Here is a 27,431-nt window from a genome sequence, read left to right on the forward strand (position 1 = left end):
CGAAATGAGTTTCCTTCGCAGGGTGGCTGGGCGCACCCTTCGAGATCGGGTGAGGAGCTCAGTTACCCGGGAGGAGCTCGGAGTAGAGTCGCTGCTCATTCACGTCGAAAGGAGCCAGCTGAGGTGGCTAGGGCATCTGTTCCGGATGCCTCCTGGTCGCCTCCCACGGGAGGTGTTCCAGGCATGTCCCAGTGGGACAAGACCTCGTGGAAGGCCCAGGGCACGCTGGTGGGACTATGTCTCCAAGCTGGCCTGGTGTCGCCTCGGGGTCCCCCCAGAACAGCTGGAGGAGGTGTGCGTGGATCGGGAAATTTGGGCATCTCTGCCCCCGCAATCCAGCATCGGATAAAGCGGAAGAAAATAGATGATAGTCTAGTCTTAAGTAAAACCAAAAATCTAAATCCTGTGATGTTTTAGAAAACTCATAGTTCATTTTGAGTTCAGTGGGCCAATTACGTGAGACACACACTTCATACAAGTGCATATTTATACCGCGCATTTCACACACATGGCAACTCAATGCACGAATCGGCCCAGCACACCTTCAACGTGTGTTAGCCCTGAACATGAGTCACACATATTTTAATGAGTGTCTAATGGATGTCGGATGGCAGCGTTAATGACAAGTGAATAGTAAAGCCAATTACTCAGTGCTGCGGAGACAGGCTGAGTAGAGGGGCGTTCTTTTCTGCCCGGCACGACTTCCTTTCGTACTGTGGATCTGAATGACGCTGTATGTTAACTCAGCCCAGTGTGGTGCCTGACAGGAGCAAGCACGTTTAAGCTCATATATATTCAGGCATGCTGACTTCGGCTAAATACTGCTTCTCAACGTCAACATGATCAGCTAAAGATGTTAAGACAGACATGGGGGTTCTCAAACTGCGATCGTACACAGGATCGTGCAGTTCAGGTCCTGGTGTTGGTTATTTATTTTTGATTCATGGTGGAAAAGTGAGTCCAAGTCCTGGGTTTATTCCTGGACTGGATGAGGTTATGTTTGGAGGAAGCGCCTGTGTAGGATCAGTGTTTCGGTGTGTGCTACCTCCAAAACGTCGGGTCAGGTTTCCCCACGGTGGCTCAAGATAGACCTACCTCTTAATCCACACATTGTCATGAAGTGTTCTTTGTTGTCCCTTTAGGATTTGTATTTATTGTTTGTTAATTTATTCATTTTAGGAATTTGGCCCACACTACTGGGAGCAACCAGTTACGAGCACTTGGTGAATCCTTCTCCAAATCTTTAGCTTTGTTTGGTCAGGAATAGTCCGCTGTAAGACTAGTCCTGTATAGAGACCTAAGCTTGTGCATGCAATTATGAGTTATACCTGGTTTAGCATGGTCCGGCCTTACAATCTATGCAAAATTATAACTTATGAACCTGTTAGCTATATATGAACAAGCTATGGAGGTGAAGTCTTTCAAATGGTTATATTATGCTGCAAATGCATGGAAAATATTATACTAGTTTGTCTCTTTGTCGTGACCTAAGAGGCTTAGGCTGACTTTCTGACGCCAGGCTGCAAGGCAATAACTTATGTATCACTTTAATAAGCTGTCGCTCAGTGTCACATATGAAACCGTAATCCTGTGTCAAATCTGAATACATTTCTCAACTGTCTTCTTTTAGAGCCCATGCTTTTTTTGTTAATATTTATAGCAAATTTGTCGCCAGAATGAGCTTAGTGTTGCTTTGAACCATGTCAGGCATGTTTGTATATGTTTGTATTAAGAACTAAAGTTTTCTGAATGTCTGGACACGGCCATCTGTTAATGCAAAACCATCATTGTGTGCGTCATGTTTTCAAATATATTAGGGCGGCACAGTTATCGCTCATGTTTCACAGCTAGAAGGTCCCAGGTTTGATTCCCACCTGGACGGGGCCTTTCTCTGTGGAGTTTGCATGGTCTCCCTGTGTCTGCGTAGGTTTCCTCTGGATACTCCGGGTTCTCCTACCACTAAAAAACATGTACAATAGGCAAGGATTAGTGATGTGTGTGTGAATGTATGGTGGTGGTCAGAGGGACCATTGGCGCAGATGTGTGCAGTCGTGACAGCGTTTCTGTCAGTTACCCAGGGGAAAGGAGTGAATGTATAATTGTCGCACTTTGTCTGTGAAAGGCGCTATATAAATAAAGTTCTTTCCCTTCTTCTTCTTCTTAGATTCCAATAGAAAGAGTGACATCTTCCTCGTATATTCGGATACTCATCAGCATCTGGCTCTTTTGCAACTTGTTGTCTGATGATTGGATTGTGACAAGCGCCTCTCCTGTGGGTTTAGTTCATTTGAAAAGCAGCACTGGAGCAGCAGATGCCAGATTAGTGTCAGTGCAGAGACTGATGAAGAGCCTCCTGGTTGATAGGTTGCATGCTGCTATTCATAGTTGGAAATTTTGATGATAAAGCACTATAGAATTGTGCATGTTTATTCAGGGTTTACATTTGAGTTGCAAAGTGTCTAACTTAAATTATGTCAGCATTTGATATTGGATCACGCTTTTATATTATCACTCTGTTACACTACACACTTTTTGTTATCATTGCGATATCACAATGATTTTTTTCTGTTGCAGTGATTTAACCAATACAGTTTTTCTATTTTGCCCCGCAAAATAAAATGCTTGTCATGAATCCAATTTGAGTTGGCAGAATGGTGCTGGTGGTTCTCAGGCTCGTCTGCTCGTCTTTTTTTTTTCTTTTTTTCTTTCAAGATATAATCTTATTCATGTATTTGTGTTTGTTGGGCTCTTCTTCAAAACTACTTCAGTCATGGTTTAGTTTTGATTCTTTCCAAGTTTTGACATGGCATGGTCCTATTCTAAACCCTGGTTAGAAGAAGCCTAAAATAGAGCAAAAGGTTTGATAGGTACTGTGATAGAGCATCTGTGCAGAATTAGGCTACGAACCACTGATATCGCCATATCTACTGTGACATTGTGCATAAAAGTCTGTGAAACCAAGAGAAAAGCGTGACAATCACTGAAGCATTTGGCATTAAACAAGTGACCTCCTCATCCTCCGCCCAATCCAGCCCATTTCTGAAAGGCAGCTGTGGTGTTATGAATTTGCACATTTCCACTCATATTTTTTTATTTATTTGGATGCACTTACTCTGTGCACTAAGGTCGTATCTATATTTAGGGCCTGTCGCTGGGAGCTATCCATGGTGCTGCTCTTGTTTTCCCTGGCCCTTTTGTTCTCAGACACTTCGACTCAGGGATACTTCTCTTATCAGTGCTCCCATTCAGTGTCAGTTCTCAAGGGCATTTGGGTGCCAGCAGCAGGTTGGAACCGCTGCCGTCTGTGGGACCTTGATAGGTGACCAGGGCACACAAACTATTTCACCAGGGTACTCGGGAAATACTCTGTTAAGATCTAAAAGGTTTGACCTAACGAAGATCAAACATCTGGAAGTAGATTGCTGTGTAAAGTTGCTTGGCTGCCATTACAGGACTTGTCACGAATGTCACACTTTTCCATCTACTTGAGTGGGAGTGTTTGACTTTGTAGCTAAAGAGTGTCAGACTTTTCGACACTGGCATAAGTGGTATGACTGGGGTTTTTTTTGTCTTTGAAGTCATTGGGGTCCTCTCAGGTGTTGCCATAAACAAAACTAGAGTACAGTGTGTCGTGGGAATTTGGAGAATCAATTAAAAAAAAAAAAAAAAGTAGTTTGATATTCACTATGGTGTTTTAGTGGAGCCAGAAATTACACTGCACTTTGCATCTCCAAAACATTTACAGAGACAAATAGAAATTGATTTGCACTCTCTTATTATCGTAGAAACAATCCAATCCAGTGTTTATTTGGTTGATTAGGACAGAAGAAGCGGTCAATGGAGATGTGCTTGTTTTTAGGAGAAGCACTGCATTTCAGCTTTTTTATGGCACACAATTTTACACTTTTCACTCTGTCTATAATTAGGTTTAAACTTCACTTTTTGTGTCAAATACTCTTTAGGCCACTGTTTTCCAACCTTCCTGCCTAGAAGCCTGCCTGTGTGTTTTAAACCCACCCAGTCCAAAAAGGCGCCTTCCACAAATGCATCAACACATTTGCATGCATCAAGAAATAATGGCCTATATGTATTTGTGGTTGAGTGTTTTCTGCACCTGCACTTTCTCTTACTGTCATGTATATTATTTTAATGATGCTTTACTGTTGTAAATATAATATATAACATAATGATGTTGATAATATATAACACATCACCATTGGGCTTTCTACAAAGTAAATTTCAAAATTTCCATTTCTGAGGTCGACAATTTACAGTACATTTCTGGCAAAAAATGTCAGATGAGAATCAGTAATGTGGTTGATTTTTGCTCATTATTTATTATGCACTGCCATTTCATTTAACTGTTATGATCTGGGGTTGCTGCAGTTATTCAGGGCTAGGTTCAGTAACACGTAGCTGCCTTTCCACAGGCAGGGGCATATCAGCCCAATGTTTGGTCAACCAAGTTTGTCGAGCTTTTCCATAACAAAGGCCCGGTCTGACCAGGCATTTGGGACCGACCTCTGGTTGTGGCCAGAGTGTGCTAACCCGTGTCTGATGTGACACATGTGATGGTTATCTTTTTTGTTTTATTACAGCTTGGCACCTCTGAATGATTCCATAACCCCACTAGAAGGCAGTATTTTTTCCACATTTGTTCTCATTGCGGCTTACAAAACTTTTAATGACAATCTGTACAGCGTGCTCTCTGTGGGGGCGCAGCCCACAACAAATGCGAATGTGTGTGTGGTGGAAACAGTAGCATGTGCAGGTTATAGTCGATACGTTTAAATAGATGCGGAATTGAGCCGTTAGTGCCCAAAAAAATTAGATCAGCTGACGACCTGAATATCCTGAATGACCAGGTTTTCCATCAATGGATTTCTTCTTCCCTGATGGCAGGGACGTATTCCAAGATGACAAAGCCAGGATTCATTGGGCTCACATTATGATAAGAGTGGTTCAGGGAGCTTGAGACATCATTTTCACACGTGGATTGGCCACCGCAGAATCCAGATCTGAGCCCCACTGAGAATTTTTGGGATATGCGGGAGAAAGAAGTGATAACATTCTCCCACCATCAATAAAAGATCTACACGATCTCAATAAAAGACTAAATTCTGGATCTTTCCACATTGCACAAGTTTATGAAGCTCATTGAGACAATGCATGCTGTAATCAAAGCCAAATGTGGTCCATTTAGCTTTGCGGTTGCTCACATTGAAGAGTTTTACTTGAATCGCTTTGATTTGAATGCTTTTTTATGTTACATCTGCCCATTCACAACGGCTTCTGCAATTTATTTCAAACCCAACTCCTCAAGAGGTATTTTCTCTCTGTCTGTTTGGACTCAGGCCCAATCACCGTAAATTCCTCTCCATTCACTTCCTAACCGCAGCAGAATTAAGTGTTGGAGCGCTGGCATGCGAGTGTGCGGGACAGCGAGATGAGTATGACCCCAGCCATGCGCCCTATTTGTGCTTCGGTCACTGTGCCTGCGCCACCGAACTGAGGGACAGCCTGAGTGAGCGCAGGGGTCCATAGGTCTCTCGTTCCCACTGATAGGGGGCTTAGACTTTGAGGGAACGACCAAAGAGTGATGCGATCCAGTCAACTTCAATTACCGGCCCCTCCGACTTCGTCCCACAGCGGCCGTATAGTGCCTTTAAGGGGGAATCAATGATGTGACAAATTGGCGGAGACAGCAACCCCTTTTATTCGGTACATTGTTGCATCTGCGGCTGGTTCCTCTTTAACAAGTGTGTGAGTGTGTGTCTGGGAAGCAAATATCTCTCCCTCCATGTTGGTTATAATTGAATGCTTTGGTGCTTTTGTTTTTTGTTGTTTTTTCCTGGGTTATTTTCTGCTTGTGGCTTTAATATCTCGTCCGGACTTGTTTTTGGGTGCCTCCTAATGGGTATCCGCATGCATCATCCACTGACGCACATAGCACAGTGGATTTTTCTATTGCTGGACCAGAGTTGCTTTTTTTTTTCTTCTTCTCAAGGTTACTCCTGCCTCACTCTGGCCTTGTAGAGGTGTCTGAAAGCGGAGAAATGCAGGCTTAGACATTTCTGATATACTGTGAGTCGTGTAAGTGAATAAGTGGATAAAGTCTCAAGTATATAGAATATGACAGGAGCGCATTATATTGTAGTTGTACAGGCTTGGCGATTGTAATTTATCCGGGGAGTCTGAGAAGTGTGATACATGTTTCCATTAGGAACCGTACTATAGTATATTATCACTGAATACTTCATTAGACCTTCCTTCTGCTGCTTGCTAAATGTATTAATACTATGGAAATGTCAAGGCAATGTTCTCTCATGCTCTTATATTCTGAACACTGACACAAAGACAGTATCCATCAGTAGACATGAGACTTTCTATCACCATTCTCAAACTATGTGTGAGATATATCAATAATATTTTGATATTGATCCACAATCTCTAACTTCTGGCGCTGACTGGAATCAAAATACATCTTGACTGGTGCTGTCATGTTAGCTCAACGTGATTTTTCTTTTAGCTTTCTTCTTTTTATTCGACTCCAGGTCACACGCTCCACATTTGTTGCTTCAAAGCCTCAACAAACGACATCTAAACGCGGCATGTTCCTCTCTGTCTTTTGTCTCTCGCAGGTAAAGAAGAGTACGTCGCCACCTTCAAGGGATCCGAGTTCTTCTGCTACGACTTGTCCTTGAACCCCATTCAAAGTAGCAGTGACGAAATCACGCTGTCGTTCAAGACGCTGCAGAGGAACGGACTCATGCTGCACACCGGCAAATCGGCCGATTACGTCAACCTGGCCCTGAAAAATGGCGCCGTGTCTCTCGTCATTAATTTGGGCTCAGGAGCCTTTGAAGCTCTGGTGGAGCCCGTCAATGGGAAATTTAATGACAATGATTGGCATGATGTCAAAGTAACCAGGAATCTCCGGCAGGTAACAGTACAGAGGGTGATGCAGAGTTACGATCAGTCAAATTCAAAGTAATGCACTAATCATTGCCATCATACAGCCTATTGTTTCTCCTGACATTGCTAATTGGATTGCTCAATTGGATCAGTGGTTACGGTGGAGATACAACAGAACCGTAATTGTGTAGATGTCTATGTAGGCATTAAAACTGTTGGGACTATAGCTTTGTTGTAATAGTGCAAGTGAAAGGATGGCGCAAAGGAATCAACATAGAGTCCTGCTGTTTTGAGAGACTGGCCGGGCTAGTTTTGGAGAAAAAGCCGCAAAATGCCAGACTGAGTACGTTTGTGGACAGGTACAAAAGGATGGCGGACATGGATTGAAGGAGATTGAGTTCAGAAGCGCCCCCAAAGGAAGGCCAAGCAGCAGGATGTGGTGAAAGAAGGCGTGTTGGTGTGAGGCTATCCAAATGAACATGCACCATGATTCACTAGAGCCCCGGTCACTCCGTATTTAGATATTGCCTTAAACTGGTAATGACACCTATCTGCATTTTCTGAGAGTTCGCACTTCACCAGGGAGAATCCTAATTCACCCGGGACAGTCCCAGATTTGGGCATGGCAAGGCAACTTTATTTATACCGCACATTTCGTACACAAGGCGACTCAATGCGCCTTACAAAAGAAGATATGCAAAGTTGCTGTCAGGTTTAGTTAAGACATAGCACATATATTATAGAAACATCAAGACATGGGAGATACACAGTACACAAGGTCACATGCAGAAGGGGTCTGTTGACTGAAGGGTGGAGGTGGGGGAGTTGAAAAAAAGTTTGTGAACGCAGACGCAGAGGGATTTGGGGAGTGGTTAGGGAGGGGATGTGTGTGCAGTTATATGCATAGTCCTTGAAATGAATGTCGTGAATGAATGTTGCAAAAGCCTCAGTCCGCCTCATCTGGTTTAGCTCAGTGACTTGACCTTGAGTGGGGATTGTTGACTGCGTAGGAGAGATAAGAGGTCCAGCTGCTTCAATCTCCTCTCAGGAAGAAAAGAATGATTCCAGTATTAGTTCATGAATTTGTAATTAATTAGCTTTTGCTTGGTCTCAGCATGAGTTCAGTCATCCAGAGCAGGTAGTTCCCATCACACTGGTCCTCAGAGAAGGTGAATCGAGTTGATCGAGGAATAGGGATGAAATGGACTTCGAGAAGCCCGGTGTTACTGTGTGTACTGTGTCCCAAACCGATCAAGTTCACTTATTGCTCTCACAGCTTAGAGATATTAAACTGGTGGAATTAGAAGCATATCTGTCTCCAGCAGCTATTGTTTTTACACGGTTCACCTTCAAGTGTCATGCTGCCTGCCTTTATTGCGGTCGATGTCGTTCTGGTCGTACACCGGGATATCCTCTGCACAGATACTATAGATAAACAGCATTTCGGTGGCCTGTGCGTTGCGTGGAGGACAGTGCATGAGCAGCAATGAATCACTGTAGGTACATGACAGTTTGAGCCCTCTGACCCTGCAGCCTACTACATCATTTGGACTGTGTTGTGCGCTTTGTCTATTGGATTGAGGTTACAAAATTCTGCCAGTGGCTTGATTGGTAGTACCTCCTACAGTTTACTCTTGTTCCTATAGGACTGCTTGGTTTACAAAATGGAAAAATACTGTTTCAATTGCTGTAATTGTTCTGTGCTATGTCAAAGTCTGGTAATCTTTTAAATTGAATTAACAAATCATCTAATATCTAATGATAAAAAATATTTCATGCTGTGTCTTACATTTTCGAGCCGCTTTAACAAATTCACTTTTCTATATACTAATGCATGTGGGACTTCTGACAATTTCTTTCCTGTCGGCCTTTCTCTTCTTTGGTCTGCCACTCTCAATGACGCGGTTCTGTTTATCTTCACCTGTCAACTAAACCTGCTTTTGCATACTTAGCGCCTGTATTACGGTGCTGCCTCAGGACGTAGCCATCTGGAACATTCACCATATTTAAGAGATAGCGAGAGAAGACTCAAACATAGCAGAGTGCATGCTCCGTGGGGCATCAGGAACGACCATCCCTCTCATTCTGTGTCAGGGTATTTTTTGCTTTGTCTCATTGCAGTAAAGCGATCCTAAAGTCCCATCAAAAAGACCAAAAGAAGGAGGTACAGTGTTGAATGAGCGCTGGGTATGTCTTAAAACAGCGTGTCGGGCTTCGGCTTAAAAAGTCGACATTTAAGTACACAACATACCAACTTAGTGTCGTTTTGAAAATGATGTTAAAGCTCAGGGGAGTGGATAGGTCTTTCTGCTTGCGGTAAGTAAGGTGTTACTAGCAAATAGAGATCTCTGGGAAAGGGACAGGCATTGTAGTATTGTAGATAAAATATACTTTGGTTAATTGTGTAGCAATACATTATCTATATTATCTATTTACATTGATATTTAACATAAAATTATTTGGGAGAGAGGGTACAAAAATAGTGCAATATTGGATCAAATGATGTGCTTTAGGCATTTGTAATTCTGTAAATGCATAAAGGGTAAGGATAAGGGAGTAAATGCTGCCAATGACAGCGCATGATACAAAAGCATTACACGTTAGGGAGCTCTGGCACCTCTAGTGGAGCTTATACGAGCTGCTTTTTTCTTGTTAAACTTATTTTGCCCTTTTTACTCTGTGTTACTAACATGCTTTTGGAAACTAACCAACATCACTCATGGAATGTGTCATACTACTAACCAGTCTAATTTTTTAACAATGTACTAACAAGTATTGACCATCATATGATTTGAGTAACAGTCGTTATTCTGTTCACAGTTTTTAATTTCCTTTCTCCCCCCTTTTCCACAAAGCACTCAGGCATTGGACACGCTATGGTAAACAAACTACATTGTTCGGTAGATATCATTCTAATTGTTTCTTAGTTTGGGTTTGCCGTGTGTTTTTCTTTTGTTTCTTTTTTTTTTAATACCGTAGACGTCATTTACCAAAAAAAGGGAAATTGCGGTTGGTACTCTTCAGCTTACTTTCTGGATTTCTTGATTTGTTTTTGATTTCTTCATTTTGTTTTGCCCACTTTATTTCACTTGTTTCCTGTCCTATTCTGTTTAATCCACCTAGGAGCATCATTGCGAGCCTTTTGCATCAAGCTGTGGCTAATATTGAGGACTTCTCTTCTGTCTGGCTGGCCTGATGCTCTTGGGCTCAGCCAGTTGTATTTCCTCTCCATTCACTTTGCATGGCATGAACTGTGACCTTTGTGTTGTTCACGTGACCACTGCCCATTCGTCAACATGAGTGTGACTGTGTCCGTCACTTCTGTATTTCTTTTTGTGGTATCCATAAACTAATGCATGCAAATGATGTAGTGCCAAACTTATTCCCTATTTCTAACAAACTGAAAAAAAGGTGTTCCTTTTTGCACATAGGCAAAAAGCAAACCTTTATTGCATGCATTTTGTTTAAAGTAGCATAAACAATAAGTAGTGTATTTCATAGCATGAGCTATTCCTAACTTACTAGCACGATTGGATATATTTTCTTTGATGAAAGCAAAAATGAATTTACTAATATAATGTAAAAAACTAACTAACAACATTTTACTAACACCATTTTTGTGTCTGCTAAACTATTTTCTGTTGCTCTTGGGGCAATACTAACACTGTTCTATGGGCAGTATACTAACTCTGACTCAAATACTAACTCTCTTTGGGGTCTGCAGATTAACAGCTAATCTCAAAGTGGACAAAATAATACAAATAAAACAAGAAAAAAGACATAAAAATGGGTTTCAGAAAAAAAAAAAAAAAAAAAAAGAACATAGGGCCGATTGAAAGACCACAAGAAGAAAAAGGCAGTATGATTAGCTGTCCACATTGGGGTGTATAGCGTGTCCTCTTCCTGTGCTTTGTTGTCTAGGTAACGATATCCGTGGATGGGATTCTGACCACCACCGGTTACACTCAGGAGGACTACACCATGCTCGGGTCTGACGACTTCTTCTATGTTGGAGGCAGTCCGAGCACGGCTGACCTGCCCGGATCTCCGGTCAGCAACAACTTCATGGGCTGCCTGAAGGAGGTGCGGCGTCAGTGTCTCTCTCTCTCTTATCGCTCTCTGTCCATTTCTGCCTCTATCTCTCTCTTTCTCAATCTCTCTATCTCTTCGCTTATTCTGTGGGTGTTCAGGATATGACTGGACTCACCTTAGGACTCTAAAACAGACCTGGCTGCCTCCCACACACTGATCGAGTCTCATACTTGAGTTTTTCTGATAATCTCACATAAACTTTACTTTGCTTCATCGCCCACTCAGCGCACACACATTGTCTTATACACACAGGCCTAGAAGCGTTGCATTTCATCACAAACTATATAGAGTTCAGGAATGTGATGTCATATTGCTAAGCATCATGGGATTAGCAGCAATTATAAACCAATGGAGATTTTAAATGTTACATGTATTTACCAACAGTAACTCAGCTTCCACGGCTTTTTTCTCCAATTTTTATACTGTTTTTAGCTAATGTTAGTGTATGGAAAAAGTACGCTAACAGTTGCAAACATGGCGGATCGCAATGAAACGCAATACAAGTGTAAGGCATTATTATTAGTAGTAGTACTTTGCGGTTGACATACAGTATAACCTCATTCTGTTTTAATTCAGCTTTTCATTTTTCAATGGAATTGTTGTTGGCAAATCGAGGGCTTTATATAAGAACAGTGAATAGTTTACATAGTTTCTCTAAATATGACTCAAAAATATCACAAAAATCTCTATCTATTATGAACATTTCTTCAGCATGAAATATGTGTTTTATTATCGGTATGTCATATTTGTCATTCCTCTCAGCACAATAACTCATGTGTTGAGTAAGTATGAATGGATCTGCTCCATTTAACGCCAGACGCTGGAACAATCTTCTTAGAACGGCCCAATTTCTCAGCAGTCACACCCATTTGTTTGCACTGGCCTTCAACAAAATGCTGAGTAGGTCTTTGTTCTTTTACATTTTGTAATTGTTTTTGATTTGACAGACTGGCATTGTATTTTGACCTCGCTGTGGTTTTCTCTGCACCACTTTTGGTAGGTGTAGTTGTTTTTAATATGCTGTCTACATAGAAATGACATTGCACCATTTTCACAGTGGCGAATAGACCAATAGACCAGGGGCTGAACAAATATGGCCCAAAGCAAAGAACCATTTTCTACACATTTTCTACAATGTCTGTTAATGGAAGGGCTATATTTTCAGTGCTTTTAGTATAAGGTATGTGCTCTCTGTTGTGTGAAATCAGGCTTCTCAAAATCATCTTGGGACTTAGAGGGTTTATGCTGCAGGTCTTTTAAACTGACCTCTTCTGCATACAATCCTATGAGTGTTACTGAGTATATTTAACTTTTGTCTCAACGCCTACACTATATATATAAACGGTATAGGTACATTTGAAATATAGTTTCTGTGAAATCCGACAGATGCAGTGCCTCCTGTTTTCAATATAACAATATACTTCTGCTATATCTGGATCCCGACATCAGAGGATCTCACCTTTGTCTTTGAACCCGTCTCTGAGGTGAACTTCAAAGAGACAAAGTGATTGGAGAGATCAAGTAGTTGAATTTTCATGCGGAGACGGGCAGCTCCACAGACTTAATGCCTCAGCGCTCGTCTGAAGTGGCTCGTCCAGGGACTGCTGCCACTAAACTTTCCTCTAATGTTATTTCTCTCTCACGAGTTGGCTGTAGATGGTGCTAAAATCTACATTACCCATCACCTGTGCACATAAATGATCTGCCTTTAGCCTGAACATTGCACTTGACACAGATGTGCTTCCCCTGTTCGCTGATGTATTGAGAGGAGTCAGTCTTTATCATGGAGGCTTCTCTGGGTAATGGGCCATTCAACTCCAGCTTACAGCGCCAGGCATTTGTCTCTCAATGGCACTATGATGTTTGATTACTGTGTATGTATAGTCAGTATTCTTATAGGTGACACCAAAATGAAAGAAAATGGCTCATGATAAATACAACAGCAAAGTGCATGGGTTTCACTTTACCTGACAGCTCTTATTAACATATTAAATCCAATAATGTGGTAATAGAATGGAAATGGTTACTGGACATAACAAGGACTTATGCATTTGGCAGCCCTGTGTCCTATGTTATAACACATTGTTGGACCATGCTATTTCGATCCTATCATTATGCTGTTACTGTGCTATAAAGTAAAGTTCAGTATGCTGTATTAAAGCTGTACTGTAGCACTTATCCATAATAAACAACTGCTTGTGCACCTACATATAAAGTCATATCTCCTCAATTAAACTCATGGCAATCCACAACAAGAGATAATTGAACAGCACTGAATGCAAAGGTAAGAAGGTGTTTTGAACTTCCATCTTCTATAAGAAACAATAATGAAAGTCCAGTCTTATGTTTAGAATACATTACAGATGGATGTGTCTCTTCCGAAGCACTGCCAGAGTGTTGATAACAGGAAACAGTGTCGTTATTGAGATGATTTAAAATGTCTAATGTCTGTTTTGTGCCAGCCAAAGTTGTTGTTTCTTAACAGTCTAGCAAACACTTACATGTTCTGAAGCATATGCACCACAGGAGCTTGTCAGGCTCCCGTCCGCCTCTTCTTTGTGCACAGAAGTTTGTTAAAATGCATATTAATCACTTTTGTTTTGTTTTTGTTGCTTTCACGAAGGCAAACAGCCCAAGCATGAGCCAAAAGCAGCACTGGCCATGTAAAAATTCCGCCTACTTTGTGCCAGGCTGCCAGTCAATCAGTAGCACAATAAAAAATAACCAATGACAGCGCGAGTAAGGAGAGACAACCTAATACAGCCATGACAGTGTGTCCCTGACAGGCGGGAAGAGCAGGACGCCGCGCTCAGAGCACGCAACACTGCACTGTGTGTGTTTACCGTGGAGTAAGAACATGAGAGATTTTAAGAAGTGCCAACCCACTTAGAGCATTGCTTCCATTATAATATGCACTTAATATGTATTCCCAATTATCGTACCTTTCACTTAATTAAAAGTCACTTAAATTCGACAAAAGTCGAAGTATTGATTACAAAAGGCTGCCAGGTAATCAATTGACTTATAAATACATAGTAAATTAAGTAGGTACTGTATATGTGAGGGTTTAAGAAAGTTTTAGACCTGTACTTGTAAGGATGTATTAATGAATTCATGAGTGTATGGAGTCATGCAAATGTATTGTGTAGAAAGGTCCAATCAGGGACATGAGTTGAGAATTATAAATTCCATGTGTGTCACATCAGGTGCAAACTTTGCTAACTATGTCTGATTGCATAAGTCTCTGTCAAATAAACAAATACTATTAATACATAACATAAGCAGCATGAACAGTGTGCGTTGCTAGATGTATTGCCTCTGATTCTAAACTGATGAGTTCATTACCTTCAACTTCTAAGATCCACTTTTTAGTTCAACAGTATTTTTCTTCTTAATAATGACTTTGACCTAGGGCATCTTACTTCAGTGGCCAAAGGCATTAAGTTACCATTTTTACCCCCCTCTTCTGTTTCTGTTTTCATGAAAAGTTGTTTTTCTTTCAGCCGCCTCTTGTTTTGCTCTTCCGTTTGTCTCACCTTGCGCAGATGCTGCATCCTCTCTGAAACTCGTATAGTTATGAGGCAGCTGGTTGTAATGAGCCAGTGCAGAGTTTGGGCCACATGTCGGTGTGTCACGTACAGCTCATTAGAGGCGCAGTTGTTAAGGAGACCGGCTCGCTTAACTGCAGCTGTACATGTCTTCTTTAAGCTGCAGAGGTGCTGCTGAGTTTAAGGGGTATGGTGTCGCCCATCTATGATAAAAGATCCCTCTGAAGAGGCACCTTTTAAGACCCAAACACGAAGATAGATTTAAAAACAACTGAATGTAGTTGTAAGCATTCTAATGCATCACATCTTTGTTTACCAAGAAAGTGAACAAAGACGGAAAAGCATGTAGATGTAATTTTCATTGACGTCATGTCAGCAGGAGCACTGCACAAAGTGCACAAACCTGTCATGAAATATGAAGCAGATAAAGGATTAAGACTGTTTTGCATTATACTGAAACTCCTATTGATTTCAGAAGAAGCTTGGAAATGCACATGTATTATCTGTATATTCTTGAGCTACAAAGGCCCTTTTATCAAATGCTATTGCCTACCTCAGTCATTTAATAGTTAATAAGCTCTTGTATCTGAAGTTTAAAGGGTTGCATTCGTCCAATCTCACAAGTACTTACTATCCACCCTACATTACCAAATTACTTTCCAACCATTTGTTAATCCAAACAAGTTACATAACCATTTGGTATTCCATAATTCAAAAAATAATGAACAAAACTGAAACCTAAAGATGTCACTGCCCCCTTGTGCCTGGAGTTGTATCAATGAGTTACGAGTTTTCAGATTCATATTTAGAAGTATTTTCTCCACATCACTGCACAATTTCAACAATATAAAGTATAATATTTGTTGTGTTCTTAAAGGTGTGTTTCAATCCTGATTCCCTCTGCTTTTTGAATTACCCAGCAGCCCAGTGTCAGGTCAGGCTGTGTTTGTAACATACAATAGCGTTTTTTTTTTTACATCATGCGTGCCGCGCTGTAGTCCATGATTGATGCCCTGCTCTCCGGTGGCTTGTTGCGGATTCCTGTGCACGTTGCGCGGGAACTGCCACGCCTGCCTGTTAGCTGTGATGGCAAAACAAACGCGCCGCAGCCATAGCTCAGTTGTCAAAGTGGTGACAAATGAGTGCAGCACTAGCAGTAGCAGCAGCAGTCATAGCTCCTGCTCTGACTCTGAAAGGTGCCCTCTGTCTACGCTAGAAGGAATTGATCTTGTCCAGTGCTCATTTAGATTACATGAGTTAGCGCCAAGACCTTGCATTTGTGATGCCATTGTCAAATATATATGCAGTGGATGACTTTATCTGGCAACGTATCAAGGGAAGTGGAACAGATTTAACATTTAATCACAGAATATAGGGAGAGTATTTATGCACTCTAGTTTCTCCCACCAACCAAATGGTAAATGTGCTAATTATTGCTGTCATACCATTTGTCGCACATGTACATGTTGATGGCATGAGACATAGTATTGCCCATCACTTGATAAATTATGTTAATTTGTAGTAAGATTCTAGCCTATGCGTCCTCCTGAGGATACTCAATGTGTGTTGTGGCGAATGATATACAGCATTTGATATAGGATAGAATGGCATAATTAAAAGTGCATGTATGACAGTTTGAGAATCACAAAATAAATGGCAATTGATTATGGAAACTTGCCTTTATTGCAACATAAGACGGTTAATCATGACACAGTCTAACCTGGTAAGACTTAACCATACATTACTTTATGGATATTATATTTTCTTGGGTTGCAAAAACTATGTATCCCTTGCTAGGTCCCATTTCCCTAATATCAAGAGTGCAAAATGGTGATAACAGGCTTTGCGCTTTTCTCTGCATCGGTGAGCCCTTGTAAAACTGTACATTTTTTGTCCTAGTTTGGTTATTTTATCTTTTTATGTCTTAGTTCAACTCTAATTAGTTTCACCAGGTCCAAATCCATTACTGAGGATCATAATATTAAAGGCTGTTTGCATCGCCTGTGTTTGCCATGTTGTCTCCACTGTATGTCTCAATGCAACATCTCAAAGGTCACTGTTCAAATCTTATTAGCATTGTCTGCATCGAGATCATATAGCATGTGTGTATACCACCTTAATGCCTCCTGTAAGATATGGGAAGCCGAGCGGAGATAGATCTGGTTTGTACCTGGATGGGAGGCACATGAGGGAATATGCCAGTTAGCCTGGGCGAAGGGTTGGTTGGTGTTGACGGGATTGGATTTCTGTCAGTTTATTGCCAGGGCAGCTGTGGCTCCACATGTAGTTAGTTTAAAAATCCTGAGTACCATAGAATCATTTACAGTAGGAGTAAAACAAATGAATAAATCTATTCATGATCCTTTTTAAAATTTTTCATTGTCAAGTGGTGAAACTATTGATGATTTTTTTCTTTAAAGTACACGATTGAATTCACCTATAGCATTCATCTGTTAGTAACATTTCAGTTGTGAAGCCTGATGGGGCTTCACATTAACAGTTAGCCAAATTTTACAAAATTTCTATCAAACCTGCCAACAACATGCAATTACTTTATTAATTCATTCATTTATATATCAAAATTGCAACGCAGGTTTGAAGTTGATGCTATGCATGAAGAATTAGCTGGTGCTGATTTTCAGCTCCTGTCCCAGTTGGGCCTTTCTACACAATTACAAGATCATTTATAGAATCACACACAGGCAGGCACAACACAGAATCTTCAAAAAATCAAATTACACACAGACACAGTGCTATTTACAAACGGGTACGGTTTTGGTTTGTTTTCAGACCGGACTTAAGCCAGGGGGTGAATGTTGTACTCTCAGATATGGTCTTCAGTTGGTAATGAATTCCACAAGTAAAGACAGACTGACTAAATTAAGTCCATCAGGTGAAGGATCTCCACATTCTGATTTATGGAGCTCTGGTGACTCCGTTACTGTTTTGTCTCTGGACAAATGAACTGAGTTGCTCAGGTGCTAGATTACTGATACATTTGAATATCATTTAAGAAAGCATACATTGCTAAAGCTTTTAAAGTTTAGCAGTTATGCTTCTTAAGGATATCACAGCGGTGAAGTGACTTTCTATCCATGAATTTTTATACTTTGATTTTACACACAACTATGACTAGTTATACCATACTGTTGTTGGTCGTCATGGTATTTCAATTTATCAATAAAGTAAATGGTAACCTTGAGAACTAGAGAAATTAAAACTGGACGTGTCTAATTATAATAAATAATGTTTCTACAGTGGGCAAATAAAACTAATGTTGTAATTAATTTCCAAAACCCTTGAGGCTTGAGTTTTTCATTTTGTCTGAAAAGAAAAAGATAAAGTATTCATCACTAGAGTCTGATCTACAGATCTGAATGTCTGAAATGTCCTTTTTGTTATTTATTTATAGGTTGTGTACAAGAACAATGATGTGAGACTGGAGCTGTCTCGACTGGCCAAACACGGTGACCCCAAGATGAAGATCCACGGCACAGTCGCCTTCAAGTGTGAGAACGTGGCCACGCTGGACCCCATCACGTTCGAGACGCCTGAGTCTTATGTCATCCTCAACAAGTGGAACGCCAAGAAGACCGGCTCCATCTCCTTTGACTTCAGGACCACGGAGCCGAACGGTCTGCTGCTCTTCAGCCACGGCAAACCAAAGCAACAGCCCAAAGACTCATCACCAGTAAATCCCCAGTCTCTTAAGGTGGACTTTTTCGCCATCGAGATGTTGGACGGACACCTGTATCTGCTTCTGGACATGGGCTCAGGAACAACCAAGACCAGGGCAGTCAACAAGAAGGTCAACGATGGAGAGTGGTACCATGTGGACTTCCAGCGAGACGGGCGATCAGGTAAGAGCGTGACATTTTTTACCTTTAATAAATCATGCTCTTAAAATCACACAGTTTTAGACCTTGTGAGTAGCAGATTGTAAAAAGAAAAACTTCACCTAATACGTTTTTAACTCCATTCCTGTGGATTTGGATACTAACGTCTTTGTTGTTAAGATGAAAGTGTCTAAATGCATCAGAATATTCGCATGTTGTTGAAGTGCTCTACATACAGGCCCCATATACGTCATCATTTCATGAGTGAAGAATGAATCTGTCTTGGTGTAACTTTGTCCTCTCCTCAGTGTCCTCTAAGCCCCAGGTTTTATTGCTTTGGTCCCAGTTGATTTGCTTATCTAAGCAGCAATTTGTTAGTGTATGCTTGTAGCCAAGGCCTTGCAATGTCATGCTGCAAATTAGATATACCCCTGACCAATTTTTCCACTCCATCACAGGAGGTGGAAATTACATTAACTGTTTCATTTCCCCCAAAGCCTGATGGGAACACCCAGTCTAACTGAGTGATAGACAATCTTTTTTTTTATTTATTATTGCAAAATGAATATGATGATTAGCGGAAAAGTAAGTATTATTCCTTCAATTGTCAATGACGAACGCAAATGGCATTCAATAACTTTATTACATATTGCATTATATTTGGGTTTCAATTTTGGGTTTAGGAAAGCAAAATGTAAGGATCTACATTTAGTGATAAAAACTGAATTTAGAGATATTTCTCAATAGTTAAGGTTTGGTCTTGTTAGTGCACCTTTCAATTGAAGATAATCGATTTAGGAAGTTGCAGTGATCACTCAAAGTTGTTGTTACCCTTTTGGAACTGCCCAACAAACATTTCATGATTACAATCGTTACCAATGTTCCAAATGTTTTTTTATGAAATGTTAAAAGGCCACTTATCTCTCCAGCTTCAATATGACACTTCCAAAACATTGTCTCGCTGGATTAGATCATGTTCATTATCAGTGATCCACCCCCTCACACACATAAAGGCCAAGCACATCTTCAGCTGTTCTCACTGTCTGCGTTACCATGGAAACAGGAGGTGGTCTCAGCCCGGACTGAGACAGTTACTGCACCCGCTCCGTGCTGAGCTCTGCACTAATGACATTTCAGGAGAACTTTTTCCTTCTCTCAAGTCGAGACATGATGATATTACTCATATTACACACTGGAGCGCAGCAGAAAGGGCCGGAAAGGCTGCCTAAAGTGATGACTTCCCCACGAGGGATGGGGAAAAGAATAGTTTATCAAAGCTTCATGTAATTGTATTGTGCCTTTCTTTCTTTCATTTTTAAAAGCTTATTCTGAATGACAAAAAAGATTGAAACATATTGACGTGTGGTTCTCTAACTTTTCACTGCACTTGAAATCGGGCTAAACCAGATTGAAAAAACACACCACATGGCAACAAAACTTTGTTCATTGTTAATTATCAACACCCGGCACAAACATAGTGTTGTGATCTATTGGCTGTTTACGTTAGCCTGCTCATGCGCATATATAGAGGCCTTCCGTTAAATGGAGTGTTGCTCTCAGACAGACGGCGTGCCTTTACCCCGATGCATTAGAGACGCGAAGAGACACTCTGCTTTTAAGTGCAGCCGTACGCTGACGGTGCCCTGGGTCACTCACTGCACACTTCCTGCGAGCTCGCACATACCACCACTCGAGCCCGGTGTTAACACAAACACACCAAACCCACACACCCCGCTCTACCTCCTCTGGTCCTGGGAGAATCCAATCACGCAGAGATTTGGCCGTATCGTTCTAACTGGATTGTGGTAATCCGCTGTCTAACATGTTTGGGGAGAGTGAGAGAGGGTTAGGGGACATCATGCTGCTGCTGCTGATGGAAGTGTGCAAAAAGATCTGAGCTGTCAGTGGACCCCCACCTGCAGCTGTGTTGATAAAGTGAGAGAGAGGCAGACATGCTGTTAGACAGAGTGCTGAGTCATTAGGCACCTACTTTTATAATGTTGATGTAGTGTTTCACTTTATCTCATGCACAGTGTGTGGAGAAGTTAGCGCACGCCTATTTCGTACAGTGTTAAATCTGTTGTGTAATGGATTTTCTATATCGAGTAAGGTATCATGCTTTATTCAGTGTTTTTACCTTACTGAAGTCAGGCTTGATATTTTGTCGTATAACTTTTTGTAACATTTGTAAGATTTGCAATCTAAACCTGCAGACACTCGAGACTGTTTGCCGAGTAGGAGTCTCCAAGTCTCAAAACATGTTTACGATTTCAGAAAACAATAAGAAAACTCACTGTATATCGACTTATCCTTCAATGACAAACCTATAAACGATACATTTTTGGGCTCAATGTTAATCGTCTGTACATTTATTTGCATATCCCCGCTATTTTTTCTTTGTAAAACGTTGATTTTTTAACTGAAGCCAATTGAGTTACATTATATTTCATGTTTTTTGCAGCTTGTGTGATGATGCACTTTAAGAGCAAAGGTTTACTGTCATTTTTATGCCTGAGAGTTGACAGTATCTAGTATCGTTAGAGTCCAAAATATCGTTTATCGCGATACTTTCCTGCCGCAATATACCGAACTTCAAATTTGTTATCGTGACAGGCCTAACTCACCGTCACAGTGCTGTCCTCACTCACTCAGAGCTGGACTGGCCCTTGGGGTTTTCCCGGTGGATGACGTACTTTTAGCCCCGTCAGATCAGGAGTGAGAGAGCATTCAACATGAGCTCTTCCTCTTCATGTAAAACGTCAGTGCGCTGTGATATTAAGTCCTCCCAAACTTCATACAGTCTACAGGCTAAACTCTGTGGTCCGCTGCCCCGCCCCCTCCAAACTGAATACAGACATTTCACAAGACAACAAGAATTGGACTACTAAGTTTTCTATTTTCTTCCACTCATGTAGTATTTACGAGCGGCTAAAGATGTCTGCTTCTATGCACTCCATGACGGTTCATCTGGTGATGGCACACATCCCATGAGGTTGTGTAGTGCCTCCTGACTTAACGTAGACTGACTGTGTTTGTACAGCTGCTGTGACAAGTGAACAGAGCGCTCCAAACAGACGCTCTGACATCCTTCTCCTGCACCGGCATCACCACAGACACAACATGTTTACCCCCGACTTACCTCATCTGTGGACATGTGCATGACTCAAGTGCACTTGAGGATACATAAATGCGATTGCATCAAAAATGTGTTGTCACGTTGTTTTGAATGGGGTGGTTCGTGGCTCAGATTTCTTTGATATTTTTTATTTAAACCACCATGTTCTTCATAAGGCTTTGGACAAACACACTAGCAACCACTGATCTGGCCATTTCAGTTCTTTGTTTTCAACATAACTAGTGCAACTACTGCTTTTTATGTAAATTATGTGGGAAGTTTATACCCTTTTCCCTTAACATTTTCTCCAGTTTGGCATTACCCAAATCTAAAAGCTTCTTGGAGAAAAAGCTTCAGAATCAAGGATAAAAATGTGACACAAGCCTGAGGAAAACGCAAAAAACGTGAAGAAAAAAGTGATGAAAAATCAACAAAAGATGGATGAAAATATGCCAGAAAAGCAATAAAAAAAAGTGACTAAAGAGCAACACAATAGTGACAAACACGTAACGAAAAAGTTAGGACGAGTTTTGTAGGCCTTAGCTTTCAAATGTGGCATTACCCTGGCCTACAGGCTGTACACTCCAGTCAATAAGCTTTTGAATGAAGCTTTTGATGAAGCCAAACTGGAGAAAGTGCACTCGGTTCAAGGGGCTAGATGCAAGTTGGTAGTTGTTATACTCACTACTGCCACCGCAGGTCATACGTGTAACTGCAGCTTCTATCTTAAGCTCGTTCATGACGGCACTTCGGACCCGAAGTCACAACTTTTTTGAGTGACAGGGCAGTATTTTAAAGGCAGTTGTGGTGAACAGGTCTGGGCTCATTCTACACTTTAGGACATGGCTGGAACATGTAGGGGGAGGAAAATACAAATACTGTATAATCCCTTTAAAGCAGTACTAAGTAACGTGTTTACCTTAATAAATCCTTTTCGTAGTCCCTGTGGGGGTAATACAAGTGTTTATGGGATGATTGGAGGGTCTTTCATCTCCCCCTGGTGTCTCTGGCCAGAAAACCATGTTTGCAACTTGACTGCCACCGGTGCGGAGAAAGCAATACACACTAATGGAATCACGAAGAAGAAGCTAACAGGCTAACGGGCAAAGCTAGATGCGGGCTAACGTCACTTTAAACGGTATTTACAGCCAAGTTTGAGTGAAAAAAAATATTTCCATTGTATAATTGGATTCACAGTAACCCTCTGTCCCTTCGCCTTTCTTGTCAGCGTAGTATTTACTCTCCAAGGCAATTAATAAGTTAAAAAATCGTAACTTGCTACTACACCTGCAGTTGCGCTTATGGCCTCTAGGGGGAAGAGTTACTTAGTACTGCTTTAAGGTAAGGTTAATAATTTCCAAAAAAAAGTGAAAAAATCAAGTTCAAGCTTGAATTATGTTGTCATTTCTTTTTTCTCACTTTAGTCAGTACATAAGAATGAATTCACCATGCCACGTTTTCCTCACATAAGTTTAAATACACGTTGCTTTCTTGTTTACCCACACGCCTTTCCCTTGTGTGCAATCGATCTCGAAATCCACACTAAATCCTATACATTTATCTGGGGGGTGAACCGTCTGACTGTTTTTGATGCTTCGGCCGGGCACCTGCTCTGCTCCAAGAAAACTTTGGCCGCTAATGAGTTTGATGTAGTGTGCTCGTTAGCCCTAACCTGAAGGGAGCTGTTCTGGCCGCGTGACGGGTGGGCCCTGCCAAGTGCGCAGAGCGGTGGAAGTCACAGCAGCTGCAGCCTGAGGAGGAGAGGGGAAGTGAGAGGAGAGAGCGGCGGAGAGAGGGGGCCTGGGGGCAAGTGGTGGCCGAAGGAAAGTGCGGGAGCAGATGCCCGGAGACAGAACCCACAGAAAAGGAGCTGAGAGATGGTTCTGTTAGTCTCCGTCGACCCAGCCCTTAACCCCCCTCCATTCACAAACATGAAGGTGACATATGTTAGACCGGGCTCATATGTTGCCTCCTTACAGTACAGCAAGCAAACAATCTTCTTCATTGTGTGTGACAATATATAGTCGAAGCAAATCCGACGCACGGTGCTTGATAATTGTCTTCCTGTCACAATCATTCTTATACACTGCTGCGAACATTGCGGATTAAATGGTTTGCCAAAGGACATAATCAAATGAGTAATTGTTGCTGAGCGGATTATCCTTAATGCGATAGAGATAGTAAGCATTCGACACATGATATTCTTTTTTATTTTCCGCAAATTTCAGTTTTTGTCATTTACCATGATATTTTTCAAACCCGCTCAAATGGCGCGGCGCACACACAGACGGCGCCCGTTCTCCAGCCTGGGTAGTCGGCTAATAGCGTGTGTCCGTATCTGCCACAGCATGGACCTGCCACTCAAAATGCAAATCATTATAGCTGAAGTATTTATGGCCGTTTCATTTCGGGGCACCTTTGCCCTTCTGTCTGACTCCCCGCGTGTGCGTCCTCACCACCGGGAGAAAATGGATCACTGAATGAGGACACTGCGACCATTAATTAAAGAGCCGCAATGGCCGCCGCCGCCACCGCCGCCACCGCCGCCACCGTGCAGACAGAGAGAGTAACAGATCCATATACAAATGAATCACCTGGTCTCATGCCCAGAGTATGGCCTTCCCTAAGCCTGCTCTACAGTCCAGTCATGTCCACTGTTGTTTACCACACTCCAGATCGAGAATTAAACCTGAATGAGGGTGATAAATCATGGAGGGCCAACACACCAACTTTCATCGCAGGTTTATGTGTCAGAGAGGAAAAACAGAAGGCTGCAGTCCGTTAATCAAGTTCAGAAGGATGGCTACTTTTTTTTTTCCTTTCCTGTTGGTTCATTCGTGGGCTGAAATGATTGTGATGGAGGGGTACTGATTTTTCCTTTCCTCCTCTTTCCTCTTTTATGACCAGTGCCTTATAGATAAAGGAGATTTATTATGGGAATGGGTGGAAAATGGAAAGGACACTCAAAGGGATACCAGATTAGGCTGGTAATAGACTGGCTGTGCTGTGATTAATGCATGGTATCAACACTCATCAGTCATTGCAAAGTAAGAAAACCCTGCCTCTGTCAGGATGGATAACACTAATTAGGCTCATTTCTTCATCAGCTGTGTGTAATGATCCTGCTCGGCTTGTTGTGCTCTTTGTGACATGTAATGTTTATATTTATCCAGAGTAAAGGATTAGAGGTCATATGACGCACTGTGGGCATTTACACGACACATTAAACTCTATAAGCTTCTCATAAGTTCATGCTCAGAATAAGGTGTTCATTCATATTGTTCAGGGAGTCACAAAACAGTGTCTCTTGCTGTATTCATGATATGCACATAATGATTGTATCATAATGCATGTAAATCCATTTATTTGTTGAGCTATGATGAAACCTTAAATCTGTGGCCTCTATTTTAAATTGATCTAAATATACTGTGCATAAAAAATTCAATTGGATTCATAATATAATATAATATAATATAATATAATATACCATTAATTATATTATTATTATATTAATAATATTTTTTTTCACCTCAGGGGAAAACTATTGTGCATATTTTTAGTGGTAAGGGAAATGCATTATAATAATAATGCATTAGTCTTATATAGCGCTTTTCCAGACACTCAAAGACGCTTTATAATTTTGTGCATTATTCATTCACACCATACTTGGTGTGAAAGGCAATCAGATTTGAGATATAAGTTGTATCCAACTCCACTGCATAAAAACAGTGTGTCTGTGCTGTGAGGCCACAAGAGCTTTACATCTATTGAAGAAGAATACTTTTTGAAACCTTTTGCAGTTATACTCAAGTGTAAAAGAAAGTCTAATGCCTGCTAACCAAAAGTGTTAAAATAATTATTTGTCTTTATTTAGGTACCATCTCCATCAACACGCTGCGCACGGCCTACACTGCCCCTGGAGAGAGCGAGATTCTGGACTTAGATGACAACCTGTACCTGGGAGGCCTACCTGAGAACAAAATGGGGCTGGTGTTTCCTACTGAGGTGTGGACTGCCCTTTTGAACTACGGATACGTGGGCTGTATACGGGACCTGTTCATCGACGGGCAGAGTAAGGATATTCGCCGCCTGGCTGAGGTACAGAAGGCCACAGGGGTCAAACCGTCGTGCTCAAAGGAACCCCCGAAACAGTGCCTGAGCAACCCCTGCCAGAACAACGGCATCTGCAGAGAAGGCTGGAACCGCTATGTGTGCGACTGCTCCGGGACCGGGTACCTCGGGCGCTCCTGTGAAAGAGGTAGGCTGCTGGTGCATTCAAATTAAAAAGGGAAATGTTAATGCATGTTTTTGATAAACCTGATAAATAACACAAAAACGTTGCTAGCTACTTTCAGTTGTTAGCGCTTATGTACTAATGACAATAAAATGTGTCGCATAATTGATATAAACGATTCCATTGCTCGATTTATGCATCCAAACAAAAGTTATTGCGATGCTCCAGCACTTTCCTCAGAATGCCCTCAGTGTGCTGGTGTGAAGCCTGGTGAGTGGCAGGTGACTGATGCCTTGCTGAGAAGGGGCTGGTCACGTACACCTCACACTCTGGGCTGTAAATTGGCTGTCTTCTGCTAACCATTAGCCTCATCAAACCACTCAGTCATGACCAGAGCTGCTCCAGAATACAGATCCCTCACTCAGACACACTCCAGCTAATGGGAGAACTCAGGCTACTCTTTCTGACTCTTATGGCTTTAGGAATAGATCTATACATGTATGTCTTCATCATACAGCTTCATTTCATTTCTCGATAGGTGTTATTATGCTATGAGCCCCATTTACTAACTTATCCCAAAACTGTAACCAAAGACGACTGCTGCATGTCCTCCTAAGTTACCAAGCTAATTTGATTTTTAAGCAAATAGTCCTACCTTATTTTAGAGCGTATTACTTTTCAGGAAAATGTGCCTCCATGACTGATAACACACTTACTATTTATACAATGCCCTTATACAGAATGTAAATTTAATTTGCGCTCAATCTTATTCAAGCGGTGACCCTCTTACATTCCTGAACTGTGTGACTTTGTCTGACGAAATCCCAGAGGAGCAGCAGCAGCAGCGATGACGAAGTGGGAACAGTTAACATATGCATAATCAAGGAAAATGTCAAAAAGAGCCCGAGCCCGTGACACCATTATCACAGCCTTGTGCAGTATAGAAGAGACGGTGGTGCATTCTCAATGTGAAAAAACATCTCCATCTGAAATGTAATCCAACCCACACAACTGGCTGCTTACCATTTGAAAGGATATGGCCAAATGGTTCATACATGTCTTTATTTGTTTTCTGATGTCTATTTCTGTTTGGTTCAGAGCAGTGGTTCTCAATTTGTGTGGCGTCGGAAGCCACCGTCACCTTCGGATGACAAGCTGAAACCCAAATAAGAAATACATTTGTACATGAGGATTTCAGCATTAGATTGATTGTGTTGATTTAAGCATTAAACACATTTAAATCATGATCAAAACAACTCAGCAGTAGGATTCTTCCTTAGATAAATATTGAAAAAAAAAGCATCCGAAAATGGTTCTGAGACCCACCAGCTGAAATCCACTAGTTTGGAACAGGGTTTCCAAAAGTGGGGGTCGGTACCCCCCAGGGGGTTGCGAGGCCCTGAGCGAGAGTTCCGAGATGACTCAAGATAAATCTTAACAAAGCCACTATTTTTAGTGCAAAACAGGATGTACATTTGATATCCAGTCCAATATCAAAATACCCTATTTAACTACAGGTTATTAACTTGTAGTTAAACAGAGGTATAAGAGGCAATAACTTTTACAGTGAATCCAGGGTTTGGGAACCCCGAGTTTAGATGGTAGCAAAACCAACCTCATCTGATTATGTTAAGAATGCATTTTTGATTCACCAGATTGCATAAATCAAGTACTGTATAGGAAAAACATGG

At 41.5% G+C, this 27,431-nt stretch overlaps 1 protein-coding gene across 17 annotated transcripts in view; it reads left to right on the top strand.

Annotated features, from left to right (window-relative positions):
* LOC306965589 (neurexin-1a-like) overlaps nt 1–27,431 on the top strand; it is a 300,028-nt gene that overhangs the window by 92,329 nt on the left and 180,268 nt on the right. For 14 of the 17 annotated variants that reach the window (XM_079560089.1, XM_079560080.1, XM_079560092.1 and 11 more), the window contains 5 exons: nt 6,642–6,943; nt 9,771–9,794; nt 10,837–10,998; nt 17,968–18,415; nt 25,381–25,764. In XM_079560089.1, the coding sequence (XP_079416215.1) occupies nt 6,642–6,943; nt 9,771–9,794; nt 10,837–10,998; nt 17,968–18,415; nt 25,381–25,764 (1,320 nt within the window). The remainder of the gene's footprint in view (nt 1–6,641; nt 6,944–9,770; nt 9,795–10,836; nt 10,999–17,967; nt 18,416–25,380; nt 25,765–27,431) is intronic. The other 3 variants (XM_079560083.1, XM_079560091.1, XM_079560082.1) reach the window with 1 other exon arrangement.

This window comes from Gobius niger (genome assembly GCF_951799975.1).
Source record: "Gobius niger genome assembly, chromosome: 7".
NCBI classification, from domain to species: Eukaryota; Metazoa; Chordata; class Actinopteri; order Gobiiformes; family Gobiidae; genus Gobius; species Gobius niger.